The sequence below is a fragment of the Acyrthosiphon pisum genome, chromosome A1 (genome assembly GCF_005508785.2).
Source record: "Acyrthosiphon pisum isolate AL4f chromosome A1, pea_aphid_22Mar2018_4r6ur, whole genome shotgun sequence".
NCBI lineage: Eukaryota > Metazoa > Arthropoda > Insecta > Hemiptera > Aphididae > Acyrthosiphon > Acyrthosiphon pisum.
This window is the reverse complement of record NC_042494.1, coordinates 167,785,667-167,797,173: the sequence shown is the minus strand read 5'-3', so window position 1 is coordinate 167,797,173 and position 11,507 is coordinate 167,785,667. Positions and strand designations below refer to the sequence as shown.

At 29.0% G+C, this 11,507-nt stretch overlaps 1 protein-coding gene across 3 annotated transcripts; it reads right to left on the bottom strand.

Annotated features, from left to right (window-relative positions):
- Positions 1-1,780: 1,780 nt before the first annotated feature.
- On the bottom strand, positions 1,781-5,791 carry LOC100164366 (kelch-like protein 3). 3 transcript variants are annotated; one of them, XM_016807087.2, is made up of 11 exons: positions 5,677-5,791; positions 5,496-5,616; positions 5,198-5,426; positions 4,949-5,124; positions 4,757-4,853; positions 3,933-4,089; positions 3,756-3,862; positions 3,411-3,695; positions 2,561-2,707; positions 2,236-2,488; positions 1,914-2,164 (listed from the first exon to the last, which is right to left on the bottom strand). In XM_016807087.2, exons 2-11 carry the CDS (start codon positions 5,603-5,605, stop codon positions 1,974-1,976), a joined length of 1,752 nt encoding a protein of 583 aa, XP_016662576.1. In that variant the 5' UTR covers positions 5,606-5,616; positions 5,677-5,791; the 3' UTR covers positions 1,914-1,973. The 3 variants fall into 3 exon arrangements, with proteins under 3 accessions (XP_016662577.1, XP_001946562.1, XP_016662576.1); XM_016807088.2 differs by lacking the exon at positions 5,677-5,791 and having other exon boundaries at positions 1,781-2,164; positions 2,338-2,488; positions 5,496-5,662; XM_001946527.5 differs by lacking the exon at positions 5,677-5,791 and having other exon boundaries at positions 1,781-2,164; positions 5,496-5,659.
- Between the last annotated feature and the right edge of the window lie 5,716 nt (positions 5,792-11,507).

Below are 11,507 nucleotides of genomic sequence, written 5' to 3'. Positions count from 1 at the left end.
ATTTAACTAATATAGAAACACTGTATAAGATATAAACACTATAGTCTATAATTTAGTTTTGGGTGGAAAAAATTAAGTATGTTAGCATTGTATAAACAAATTAACTTTTTTTTAACTTAATAAAAAGTTAACAAAAAGTGTGTATTAACTTTTAACTTAACTGAGTTGAACTATAGTTAAATTAACTTTTAACTTTTAACTTTTTGTTATTGGTGCATATTAACTTAACTTAACTGAGTTGAAAAAATCATTAACTTGCCCAGCCTTGAATTACTATATATAATTATACAACATATAATATTATAATTATTTTTAATTAACAAAATGTATACCAAATATTTACAGATACATATAATACATACAATTTTATTTCATACGCGACCCTAAATAATAAGTTGGCGACCCCCATGTTGAGAAACACTGGTCTACACCACCAGCAGACCTTTGATCAGAATTCAACAGCTGCTATAATATTATCTATTCAAGAGTCAACGGCGACCAGTTTTCGTCGGCCAGGACCGCAAGAGTTGGGCAACAACCCCCCCCCCCTCACGGTGTAAGCTATGTGTACACCTTCCGTGTATCATTGTCTCGCCCCTGCGCACAAGTCGGCAGTCGACTAGGTATGTTTCTTCACTTGAACACACTACACAGTACCCACCTAAAGACACGTTTCTACACTCTGCCACTATGGTGATGGGCACGACCACGGTCTTATATAGGTACGATCGTATATAAGACCGTGGGCACGACTACCGAATAGTTTGTACAATCGATTATTGTCATTCGATAATTTTTAAAATCAACCTAGTGATTTTTCGATTGAATATAATATTATTATGCGTCGAGATTTTTTTTAAAACTATCGAGTTGGATAGTTCTCACTCGATAGTGCCCATCAATAATATTATAATTTATAGGTAATATAATATTTTAACATAAGTCTGCCACCAGTATTCAAGTACCTATAACGGTCCTGGACCTCATGTGAGCAGCGAATAATCTCTTTTTTTTATTGTACCTCTATTGTGTATTTAATATTTTAATCATAATTTTGTATACTTCGTGTACAGTCATCTAGCATCCATTCCTGTCATATCGATATTGCACATAACACAATCGATAATCCGTATCCAGGACAACTTACTAATTTTAAGTTTGATAATAAGCAACTAGAATCCATTAAACACATATATTATATTACTATTATTACACAGTATGTTGACCGTTAGTGACAAACGCGTTGAGCGATAAATGTAATAAGGTCAATCAGATTCAATAGAATGATATTACAAAAACTGATTAATTTATAAATGTGGATAGCTAGAGTGAAATCTAATTTACTTGCCATCTCTAACCAGTAAAAGAAGACAGCTGGCACCTTCAAAGATAATTTTACACTTGGAGCGCAGATTTTTATACAAAAAATATGTAAAATAATTTTTATTCAAGCAGAAAATTAAATAATAAATGTTGTAGGCAGTAAAATAATTTTAATAATATTAAATTATTGAATTAAATGTTTTTTTTTTTTTGTTTATTAAGTACCTAATTATAATGATAAGTTGTTTAATTTGTTTTAAATTAGTTTAAGTCATCAATTTATAAACTAGTAAAAATAATTATCAAATCAAAATTGTAAATTGTTTTTCCATATTAGCTTGCATATTAGTATATTACACAATTTAAAGTTATTTCTTGCATATTTTCACGATTTTGATACCTTTTAGTGCATAAGAATGCGCTTTATAGTTAAACATATAAAAAAAACATTAGCATATTATATTCAGCTTCAATGAGCACTATAATTTGATCAAACATAATAAATTAGTTTAAAAATATAAAAATATTTCGATCAAACAATTAAAAATTGATAAAATTTCAATAAATGGTTTATAATAAATAACACAAAATAATGTACATCAACGTATCATTGTGTATAATCCATAATATACAAACAATGGGAAAAATAATTATATAAATTTGGTGACTACTGATTTATCAACGATTAGTCCACCAACAAAATCACTGTTACTTTTCGGCAATTTTTCCATGGACCAGGTATTGGTGTTGGGATTGTATATTTCTATAGATTCCAACGACTCGTCTGACAGATCATTGTATCCAGACACAACATATAACAAACCATCTAATGTTAATACACCTAGATTAAAAATTAATTTTAATTCAATACAGTTAAAAGATTTTCTTCAAAAAAGTATTGATTCTAATTACTACAACTGCATCGAGGCAAATGCATATCAGCAATATATGTCCAAACTCCAGAACTTGGTTTGTAGACTTCTACACTTTTAAGATATCCTGATTCATTTATACCTCCAACAGCATATATTAAACCATCCATAACTCCCACACCAACACTACTGCGACATACTGACATTTCAGCAACTGATGTCCATGTGTCAAGAATGGGATCATAACATTCGACAGATTTCAAATGTGCATCATCATCATAACATCCTCCTACCTATTTATACACGTTTGAATATTAAAATGTATTATAAACTTAAAACAAAATATGTAATGAAATATTAATTACCACATATAAAAGATTATTGAGTACTCCGACATCCATATCAAATCTCTTATTAGCCATATTAGATATCATTCTCCATTCCTGATAATTCATATCAAAGACTTCTGCACTATTTAAACATCCATCAGAACCTTTACCGACTCCGCCAACCTAATATTTTATATTATAATATAGATTTAAAATATTGTAACATGCTAGTTGAAATGACGATGGTAATATAATATGAGTTTATTGTCACTCAGAAATAATAATTAGATTATGTTGTAATTAGTTAATTTAATTTAAACTGTGTAGTGAGCGAGTTGTAACTTTAAGCTTTAGTGACTGTTCTGATGGTAGCTAGTTGCTCGTCTGATGAACGATCAGGGTACCTTGTAGGGTCAGTCCCTATGCCCCTCCTATACTTTGCACAACCGTACATGGTCGTCTTGCGGTTAGGTCTAGCTTGGGATTGTCACACGCTTTTGCACACGCCGGATGTCTAACATATATTTATTGTAATTGTGGATTTGTGGTGTTATTTTATATAACAGCATAATTTCTACAAGGACATAATAAAAGTTATTTATATACGTAGTCATATTATATTTATTGAAGCACGCCGCTTATGGTCATGCGCTATTATTATAATCTACGCACTACTACTACTACTACTGCATACTCACTGTATACGCGGTACCATCGATATTATTATTATTGTTACGCGAGCATTACAAATATATTTATATTTACACCGCGCATATAATATTATATGAATACGTACATATTATGCTATTACTTATACAGGTATTTAGATAGGTATAGTCACAGCTCGCTACAATATAAAATATATTTGATTACATGTAAAACTTACTACATACAAACGGCCATCTATAACACCAAATCCGAAATAATTTCTACTATCGACTGACATGTCAATTAAAGGTACCAAACTGGAGGATTGTAAAGATAAATCAAGCGTTAAAACACACGAGTCACTCATAGCAAGCACAAAATTATCTTTAATTAAGGCTAGACCGAAAAAAAATTCATCATTCGAACCAATGTTTGTTAAAATTTGCCTCAAGCTAGTTGTTGGGTCATACCAGCAGATTTCTAATAAATCTTTATCACAATATTGACTGAACACCAGAATAACCTGATAAGATTAAATAAATAACATTATTGCAAAGTTAAATTAATCAAAATAGAATCATACCTTTTGTCCAGACTTTCTAGGTGTATTTCGAATAGTTTGTGGAATAGTTATAAGCTGTTGTGTCTTAAGTGCATGCAATTGAAAAGCTTCTATTATATAATCTTTACCTAAAAATATTATAATTAAATATATAAGATTAAATTTATAATAAACCCATATTTATGGAAAAAAACATACATTTAGAACTGTTTTTAAGAAGAGGTTCCACAACTACATTAGTTGATATGTATTTTAAGGATATTAATGGCAACCGCACATGTTCCATTAATTTAGGCAAACTATCATATCTATCATTTAATTTGTGTTTTACCCAATTAATAACACATTCATATACCTAAAACAAATAAATACAATTAAATTCAAATTTAGTTATATGACCTTTTACAAAATGAAAAAGATGAAAAATTAAAAATTTTTTTTACAAAATTCAAAAAAATTCTCAAGACATCTCAAAAAAGTAAAAATGTTTTGAAAATGTTACCATATAACAATGTGCTAGTATAAATATTCGTTTTTGAGTTCCACAAAAAAAAATTAAATAGATTTTTTCAAAAATTGTGTCATAAAATTACCACTTTTTTTTGTTTTTTCTTGCGCTTTCTAAAACTATTGGGAATTATCAATTTTGATATCTCAAAAGTACCAACCAGATTTCTATCAGAAAAGATGCCAATGTCAAATTATTTTTAGAGCCCCAAATGTTGATGACAAAAAAACAAATAAAAGAATTAGGTACCTAAGTTTTGTATATATCTATTTATTATACCACTCAAAAATAGATATTTAATTGTACAAAATTTGATGATAACTTAGCTAATGGCATTATTTTGACATGGTATATTAAACTAAAATAGCTATTTAAATGCTCTTTGTATGATAAGACATTAAAATACCCAACCCACCACTGAACAGATTTATATGATAATATATAAGTAAATTGATATCCCATTGAATATAATAAAGTACTATACACATATTGTTATGAATTTTAGTTTACTTACTTTTTCTTCAGATGGGGCATTAAGAACATTGCTGGAGATAAGCTCAATCACTTTTTCAGTAGATAAAGATAGAAATTCATTACCTTTAACCACATCTCTGAAAATAATAACCATTAATCTTAATATACTATTATTTATAAAAATTAATAACAAAACTATAATAATAATATAATCAAATTAAATTTATCATACAAAAAGTTTTTTCTAATGTATGCTTCAGAACTTGACAACAATTCCAAACAATTATGTAAGTCAGCAAATGCTCCAATACCAAGGCAATTTTGAGGATCTAATTGTGTTTCTAAAAACTCAATACACGCACTTTTTACAAAGTCTAACTGAAATAGATTTGCTGTTGGTAACAATACCTGGAAAATATAACAATAATGCATTTCAATGATATTTATGAATGTCCACCACAAATCAAATATTTGTTATTACCTCTACATTTTCTTTGTTTATCATGATTTGGCCAGTGTAAATATAATCCACCAACAGTTGTAAAACGGTTGAATCTAACTCTTTTATACTAACAACATCTTTTTTGCTTTCATTAAAATTACTGAACATAGCCAGGAAATATTGACTAGCAGACATTAATACAATCCTATGTCCAAATATTGTTGTACCATCATCCGTTTTCAATGTAATATCACACAAAGCTTCATTTCTAAATCAAACATCTGTCATTAATATTTATTCTACTAGAATTGAATATGTGTCACAGGTCACAACATACTTGCGTAAAGATTGTAGGACTTCAAATACTTTAACAATGTGAGAGCAATTTGTATAGTTTGTTGATTCACATTCACTGGATTTTGAAACATCCATTTGATCATCAGCCATTTTATAGATATCTATTTTAAAATATTATAAAAAAAAAATGAATAATTGTATAATATATTATTATAATATACCTATTTTATTGTGTGAAATTATAATAATTTTATTATAAAATGAAATTTGAACTTTGAAGCCAACATAACCACGAGGAATTGGGGAAAACTCACATACTCACATACTCACAACTCACATACACACGTACAACCGTTATCACGCGCAATTGATATCACCGCAAGTTAAGTGATAATCATGATAAATATGCGACGAGTAATGAAACGCATGCGCAATAAAAATCAGTTCCCTAGACTCTAATCAACGGATTAATCCGTAATCCTGTCTTTTAAGTTTTAATCCGTGTCATAATCCCTTACGACTCGTCTTCAACTTGTCGTATCTACGCGTTTATAATGCAGGTTATGGATTATAAAGACCAATAGTATAAAGTCGTGTATACTCGTGGTACAGCGGTACGGTACAGCCCTATCATAGAATACTAGAATTCTATGGCCCTATCACAGTGACGGTTATCAATAGATAGATTTTATTCGTGGGGATATCACTATTCTGTGATAATTTCACCACTGAGATAGATAACGTTGTGCTCCAATAATTATTAATTCCGCAATCTGTATTTATGTGCGACAAGTTGACGCCGACAACCACGTTCCGATGTTCATATTTGATTTGCCTTTGGTATTTTGTCCTATAAAATTTCAGATGCACAAATTGTTCTTACTCTGAGGACTGTCACCAAGTAAAAATCAATAGCTTTTTAATTGAAATCGTTTTCTACAATGTTTTCGGGTGGCTCTAAATGTTGTTTGTCGAATTGCACCAGTATTACCTTTGGTAAAAAAGAAATTCAAACCAAGTTTCATCGATTTCCCAAAGATAACGTAAGGTAAGAAATACCAATTAGGTACTTTTCTACTGTCCATAATATGCATAGTAAATTGATAACATAGTTTAACATTAAAATGACGTCTTAAATAACACGCATTACTCATACTTGACAATACATATGGGTATATTATGTATTTCTTGCATAGACAATAAAAATGTTTTTACTATCTATGATTTCCTTCAAGTCTGAGTTACGCATTTATGCCCCAACCCCCCACAATTGTCCGATAAATCCCCTTATGAAATAACATTTAACATTTAATGTGTTTGATTATTGTCTAAATAAAAGACTGACTTCGCGGGCGTGCTCACGGGGGATGATGAGGGTTTCATATAAATCGACTGAATCGATCTTTATTTTTATGATGACAATTTTACAATTTTTTGGAAAATATCCCTCCCCCCAATTAGAAAAAGCTGTGCTGACGCATCATTTCGTATTAGACATTTGTTTTTAATTTTAAATTTATCTGCTGATGGGCCCCTTTTCTATCATTTACGGCTGTAATTATTATCGAACGAGTGTTGAAAGCTTTATAATGTTATATATATACTATATTAATACAGCTGACTAGTGTAATATTGTACCCACTATACTAGTTGTGTTATTGGTTGAACTTGTGATCATTCTTTCTTTCTTGCACCTTAACTTGTGTTAACTTTCTTTTAAAATTCCAGTTTTTACATATTTTTATTGCATTATTGCATATTTTTATAAATATTTAGTGATATCCAAGGTAATATTATAACTAGGGCTAGGATTTATATGCAATAAAAAATTGTAAAATATGCATTTTATATACCAAAATATGCAAAAATATGCATTTAATTTTTTATAAGATAAACACTAAAATATAGTTACAAAAAAAATATTTATTTATTAAAATACTTTAATGATAGGCTGTTTGTCTTAAAATAATATAATTTAGAAATAAAATAAAATAAAATAATTTAGAAATAAAATGTATAATTCACATTGACTAGGTACTTGTGTGTTATCTTATAATCGAAATATGCAATAATATTAATTTTATTCAATATATGCAATAATATGTATTTTATCCGAAATATGCAAAATAAAAATACCACCATTTATCTCATCAAGAGGTGATTTGTGGACATTACTGACAAAATCAATAATCAGAAGTAGGAAAAAAACATGCAGTTGCATATAAATCCTAGCCCTGATTGTAACGCATACTTTGCACATGTTAAAAAATTCAACTTTCCCCATTGAAAATTCCTGGGAATGCTACTGCGCTTGCAACTCAATTTTATTTAGTGATTATAATATTATATTGTATGTGTTAATAAGAAACGTTGTCTAATGCATTTATTTTTATTTTTTGTCATGCATTACAATTAATAACTTTATTAGTACCTACCAATTATAATAGTTTAAATAAATATAGGTGTGCTGTCTGGATTGAACAATGTAAGCCAATCAATTTACCATCTATTGATCCTGATATTCTATGTAGAAATCACAGATTATGTTCACTTCATTTTGAAGATAAAATGTACACAAATTTAAAAAAAACTAGACTGTCAAATCAAGCAATACCAACATTATTTAAAAGTAAGTTGAATGTGTAAATAAAATATCTTCATTAGGTAGTAGGTATTGTAAAAAAATTATTTTGTTCTTATAGGTAATATTTTCGTGATAGAAGACCAAACATCACAACATGTTGAGATTCCATCTGAATGTTTTGATGAAAATATGTTAACTGAAAATGTTATAATTGACAGTCCACTAAGATGTTCAACTCCTGGTATGTTGATTTAAATAATTTGATTTTATCGTTCAATATGATAATTAATATTACTTAAATTATTAATTTATTATTTTAATCTATTATAAATTTATTTTTAGTGTCATTTACTCATAACTCATCAACATGTTCATCTTCTACATCAATAGACACATGTTCCATAAGTATTCAAACTCCAAACTCATTAACTGGCAAAACTTCAAGAAAACACGTACTTCAAGGACAACTCTCCGACACTATGGCCTCAATTAAGGAACTAGAACAACAATTAAAACACACTACTACTATTGAATATTGTATGAAAATGTGTGAACAATATTTATCGCCATCAGTCAATCTTCTAGTTAAAAATAATATTATAAATAAAGAAAAGTCGAAAAGTGGACAACGCTATGCTAAACAATTTGCTTTAACAATATATTTTCTTGGCCCTGATGTATTTCATTTTCTTCAAAAATCTTTTTCTCTTCCTTCTATTCGCACTCTGAGAAGATCAGCTTCACAATATGATTTAAAACCTGGCTTAAATGATTGCCTATTTAACTTTTTAGAGTTTAAAATGAGTAATTTTCATGCTGATGCTTTGGACTGCTTCTTACGCGCTGATGAAATATTGTTAAAACCGAATTTATATTATAATATTACTAAAGATGAGATAATAGGTTTTAACCAATCAAACTCTTTTAGAACATATGAACCTGCTAAATATGCTCTTGTCCTTATGATCAGAGGAATCAAATATAATTGGAAACAACCTATTGCCTATTATCTTTTTTCCAACAACTGTTCTAGTCCAGATCTTAATTTCATTATATTTTCAACAATTCGCCGATTAAGAAATATAAATCTCAATGTTAGATGCCTAGTTACAGATCAAGGGTCAAATTTCATTCGATTTTCTAATGCTAATCATGTTTCTCCTAAGGAACCATTTTTTGAAGTTGATGGACGGCAAGTAATATATATATTTGATCCTTCTCACCTGCTTAAGTCAACACGTAACATGTTTTTTAAAAATGTATTCAAAATAAATGAAGATTTAGTAGACAAAAAACATTTAGATCATTTTTACAACTATTTTAACAAACGTGATCTCCCTTTGGCACATAAATTAACATATTTACATATTCATCCAGGTCCTTTGGATAAAACAAAAGTTCATTTAGCAGCTCAAGTCTTTAGCGCCACTGTTGCGGCTGGTATGTCTACAGCATTAAATTTTGGATTAATACCAGTTGAATCTCGCAGAACAATATATTTTATTAATGACATGGACAAATTATTTGACATATTTGATTCCAGAGAAATTCATAACGGTAAAATTTTTAATAGTCCTTTTAATAATGCATCACCTCAGTTAGATCATTTAATAAAAATGACTGAAATATTTACAAACTTAAAAGTTATAGACAAAATGAATAATACTGATGTTACTAAACGTACACATTTTATAAATGGTTGGTTAGTCTCTATTTCTGGACTAAAAATGCTTTGGAAATCTTTAAATCCTACCCAAAACAAAACATATAACATATCTACTGGCCGCTTCAATGAAAATTATCTTGAGAATTTATTTGGAAATATTAGACAGCAACACAATTCAAATCCTACTCCTATTCAATTAATTCAATCTTTTAAAAAAATATTTTGGCTTCAGTATTTCAAACATATCCCAGGAGCTAACTGTTTAAAAGACCTTGATCAAGTACTTACTTATATCGAAAAACAACCAACAACTAATAAAATGACTAAATTATTTGCTGCTGAAGAACAAAATCATCTTTTTAATTTCAAATCAATAAAAATTGGTACTGTTGATTACAGGAAATTAAATATTCCTGAGAAAAATTCATACGCACTTGTTTCTGGATATATTATGAAGAAATGTATGGAGAAACATGTATGCCAGGTTTGTGTAGACTATGCAAATCATCAAAAAACATTAGATCAGTCCTTTCTTTTAGCTTTCTTTGAAATTTATTCTGCAAATGATTCTATCAATTTTAGTAAACAATTAATGCCTAATGATGAGTTCTATAATTATATTATTCAATTAGAAGATGCTTTTATTGACTATTTCCCTTCTATTGCAACTTATGATAATATCGGGTCCACTTTAAAAGATTTACTTTGTAATATACGTTTCAATCATCCTTGTGTATTATTTAACAAACAATTTTTAATTGATTTATTTATACGCTTTAGAATATTTACTGCAATTACATTTTTAAATAGGTCTATGTTGTCTGAAAAAAAACGAAAAAATAGAAAACTATCTTGTTTAAAACATTTGTAAATAGGTAATTAGTAATATTTAATTAGATTTTATTATGACATTGAATTTTTAATCTTATGAATTAAAGTATTAAAAGTATTAAACACAATATAAACATTTTTAAATTATTTTTTTAGTACCTACTTAAAGATTGCTGTTATTACTTATTATACTAGGTAAAATTCTTATTTGAACATTTGATAATATGACAATTCAATGTGATATTGAACATAATAACTGGAGTTCAATGGCTTATTCAGAATGAACATTTTGCTATGTTGCCAAATACCAATGCGTTTGTAAAATGGGTGACAAGTGATAATGCATAACGTAGTAGCGTCCTCTTAGCAATATAATGACAAATACCTTATATCCTGATGACATGTCATAGAATTAAAATTTAACCTATCCGTTACAATTTACAGTGGTCAGTTACCCACTCGTCACTTACTTAACAGCAGTGCGGTACCTACCCACATATCCTGAAACTTTAACAATACCTTTCTATCTACAGTCTACACTAGTCACTAGGTAGGCATGGTCTAGTGGCATAGACAATGGTGGGGGGATGTGGGTGTCAAATCCCCCCCCACCATGGGCTTTTTATTACCTTAGTAAAAAGTATTGAGAGGGTGGGGGATTTTCCAATTTTCCCCCTCTCATTTACCTATGTCGTTTTTTTTTTTATCCCCCTCCTTTCAGAAATCATGTTTATGCCACTGGCACGGGCTGAGTATATTTTGCACCAAAATTGGCACAAAATAACCTAACCTATACGGCTATACAACTGTAATTTGCACCAAAATTTTTGAAATGCGTTTTAACTTGCACCAAAATTCAAATCGATCATTCATTTGATAAATGTAAACGTTTCAATGTTTCGATAGTAGAGTGCATATAAGATTTTGGATGAGATATAAAAGTAACTAAAGATAACAAAGAATATTACATT

Bases quoted from the DNA above. Each gene is read 5' to 3' on its own strand.
- LOC100164366 (XM_016807087.2), bottom strand. From the start codon at position 5,605: ATGGCTGATGATCAAATGGATGTTTCAAAATCCAGTGAATGTGAATCA. The intron at 5,427-5,495 runs GTATGTTGTGAC...TGTTTGATTTAG, and splicing joins GTCCTACAATCTTTACGCAA to AAATGAAGCTTTGTGTGATA. The intron at 4,090-4,756 runs GTAAGTAAACTA...TATTTGTTTTAG, and splicing joins ATGCCCCATCTGAAGAAAAA to GTATATGAATGTGTTATTAA.